The sequence below is a fragment of the Eleutherodactylus coqui genome, chromosome 7, assembly GCF_035609145.1.
Source record: "Eleutherodactylus coqui strain aEleCoq1 chromosome 7, aEleCoq1.hap1, whole genome shotgun sequence".
Taxonomy (NCBI): domain Eukaryota; kingdom Metazoa; phylum Chordata; class Amphibia; order Anura; family Eleutherodactylidae; genus Eleutherodactylus; species Eleutherodactylus coqui.
This window is the reverse complement of record NC_089843.1, coordinates 224,051,823-224,054,500: the sequence shown is the minus strand read 5'-3', so window position 1 is coordinate 224,054,500 and position 2,678 is coordinate 224,051,823. Positions and strand designations below refer to the sequence as shown.

The 2,678-nt window shown below is 72.1% G+C and overlaps 1 protein-coding gene across 1 annotated transcript in view; it reads left to right on the top strand.

Annotated features, from left to right (window-relative positions):
* The first annotated feature begins 451 nt into the window (after positions 1-451).
* LOC136573217 (scaffold attachment factor B2-like) overlaps positions 452-2,678 on the top strand; it is a 74,702-nt gene continuing 72,475 nt past the window's right edge. Inside the window, 2 exon segments of the mRNA XM_066574499.1 lie at positions 452-629; positions 631-715. Of these exon segments, the coding sequence (XP_066430596.1) occupies positions 567-629; positions 631-715 (148 nt within the window). The 5' untranslated portion in view covers positions 452-566.

The window sequence follows — 2,678 nt, the reverse complement described above, 5'->3', positions numbered from 1 at the left end:
CTCCGCTTGCTGGTCCGTGGGGGAGGGCGCTGCCGTCGGCCCTTCCTCCTGCTCAGACCTCTTGCTCCTGGCCCCACTGTAGGCACCGGCGCACTCACAGCGGCACAAGAAGCAGGACCTGTCTGAACGAGAACACCATTAATGCCGTGCAGCCAATCACAGAGTAGGCGGCGTGACCGCGGCAAGATACACTAACACCCTCCTGCTGCCGCCCGGGGAAGGAGCTGGGCTCTCATCCATTACACTCCACCTAGAATGTGTGGAAGCTTCTCCAGCCCATCAAGGGCTCCATCACACAGCAGCCGGCCACGTGGGAGAGGAGAAGGACCCGCGACAGGCACGTGACCAGCGGCTGTGCAGCGCTGACGTCACAGTCCTTCATCCCCGCCCCCTGTTATACCCGGCGCCTGTTACGTCACAGCCCTCCAGCTCCGCCCCCTGCAGTCCCGCCGCCAGTTACGTCACGCACGGGCCGCTCACGTGACCTGCCGTCATCAGGAAGCCCCGGGATCCACCGAGCTTCTACCGATTGTTCCCTTCAGCGGTGAGCTGGCCGGCCAGCCAGCATGGCGGACGAGCAGACGGACGCCCCCGGCGAGCTGGAGACCAAGAAGCTGAGTGAGCTGCGGGGTCATCGATCTGAAGGCCGAGCTGAAGAAGCGGAACCTGGACACCGGCGGCAACAAGAGCGCGCTGACCGACCGGCTGAAGCGGGGTGAGCGGCGGCGCGGGTTCAGTATATTCCGTGCTCACTCCTCCAGAGCCCCAGGGCTGAGGTCACACAGGGGGGGACGGGCGCTGGTTTCTGGGGTCACACAGGGGGGGACGAGCGCTGGTATCTGGGGTCACACAGGGGGGGAACAAGCGCTGGTATCTGGGGTAACACGGGGGGGACGAGCGCTGGTATCTGGGGTCACACGGGGGGGGACGAGCGCTGGTATCCGGGGTCACACAGGGGGGGGACGAGCGCTGGTATCCGGGGTCACACAGGGGGGGGTACGAGCGCTGGTATCCGGGGTCACACGGGGGGGGACGAGCGCTGGTATCTGGGGTCCACACGGGGGGGGGGGGGGGACGAGCGCTGGTATCTGGGGTCACACTGGGGGGGGGGGACGAGCGCTGGTATCTGGGGTCACACTGGGGGGGGGGGGACGAGCGCTGGTATCTGGGGTCACACTGGGGGGGGGGACAAGCGCTGGTATCTGGGGTCACACTGGGGGGGGGAAGAGCGCTGGTATCTGGGGGTCACACGGGGGGGGACGAGCGCTGGTATCTGGGGTCACACGGGGGGGACGAGCGCTGGTATCTGGGGGTCACACGGGGGGGACGAGCGCTGGTATCTGGGGGTCACACGGGGGGGGGGCGAGCGCTGGTATCTGGGGTCCCATGGGGGGGGGGGGGTGAGCGCTGGTATCTAGGGTCCCACGGGGGGGGGGCGGGCGCTGGTATCTAGGGTCCCGGGGGGGGGGGGGGCGCTGGTATCTAGGGTCCCACGGGGGGGGGGCGGGCGCTGGTATCTAGGGTCCCACGGGGGGGGGGGGGGCGCTGGTATCTAGGGTCCCACGGGGGGGGGAGGGGGGGCAAGCGCTGGTATCTAGGGTCCCACAGGGGGGGGGGGGGGGGCGCTGGTATCTAGGGTCCCACGGGGGGGGGCGCTGGTATCTAGGGTCCCACGGGGGGGGGGCGCTGGTATCTAGGGGTCCTACGGGGGGGGGGGGGGGGCGGGGGGCGGGCGCTGGTATCTAGGGTCCCACGGGCGGGGGGCGGGCGCTGGTATCTAGGGTCCCACGGGGGGGGGGGCTGGCTGGTATCTGGGGTCCCCACGGGGGGGGGGGGGGCGCTGGTATCTGGGGTCCCACGGGGGGGGGGGGGGGGGGGCGGGCGCTGGTATCTGGGGTCCCACGGGGGGGGGGGGGGAGGCGGGCGCTGGTATCTAGGGTCCCACGGGGGGGGGGGGGGGGGCTGGGCGCTGGTATCTAGGGTCCCACGGGGGGGGGGGGCGCTGGTATCTGGGGTCCCACGGGGGGGGGGGGGGGGCGCTGGTATCTGGGGTCCCACGGGGGGGGGGGGGGACGAGCGCTGGTATCTGGGGTCCCACGGGGGGGGGGGACGAGCGCTGGTATCTGGGGTCCCACGGGGGGGGGGGGGGACGAGCGCTGGTATCTGGGGTCCCACGGGGGGGGGGGGACGAGCGCTGGTATCTGGGGTCCCACGGGGGGGGGGGGGGGGGGACGAGCGCTGGTATCTGGGGTCCCACGGGGGGGGGGGGGGGGACGAGCGCTGGTATCTGGGGTCCCACGGGGGGGGGGGGGGACGAGCGCTGGTATCTGGGGTCCCACGGGGGGGGGGGACGAGCGCTGGTATCTGGGGTCCCACGGGGGGGGACGAGCGCTGGTATCTGGGGTCCCACGGGGGGGGGGGACGAGCGCTGGTATCTGGGGTCCCACGGGGGGGGGGGGCACGAGCGCTGGTATCTGGGGTCCCACGGGGGGGGGGGGGCACGAGCGCTGGTATCTGGGGTCCCACGGGGGGGGGGGGGACGAGCGCTGGTATCTGGGGGTCCCACGGGGGGGGGGGGACGAGCGCTGGTATCTGGGGTCCCACGGGGGGGGGGGGGACGAGCGCTGGTATCTGGGGTCCCACGGGGGGGGGGACGAGCGCTGGTATCTGGGGTCCCA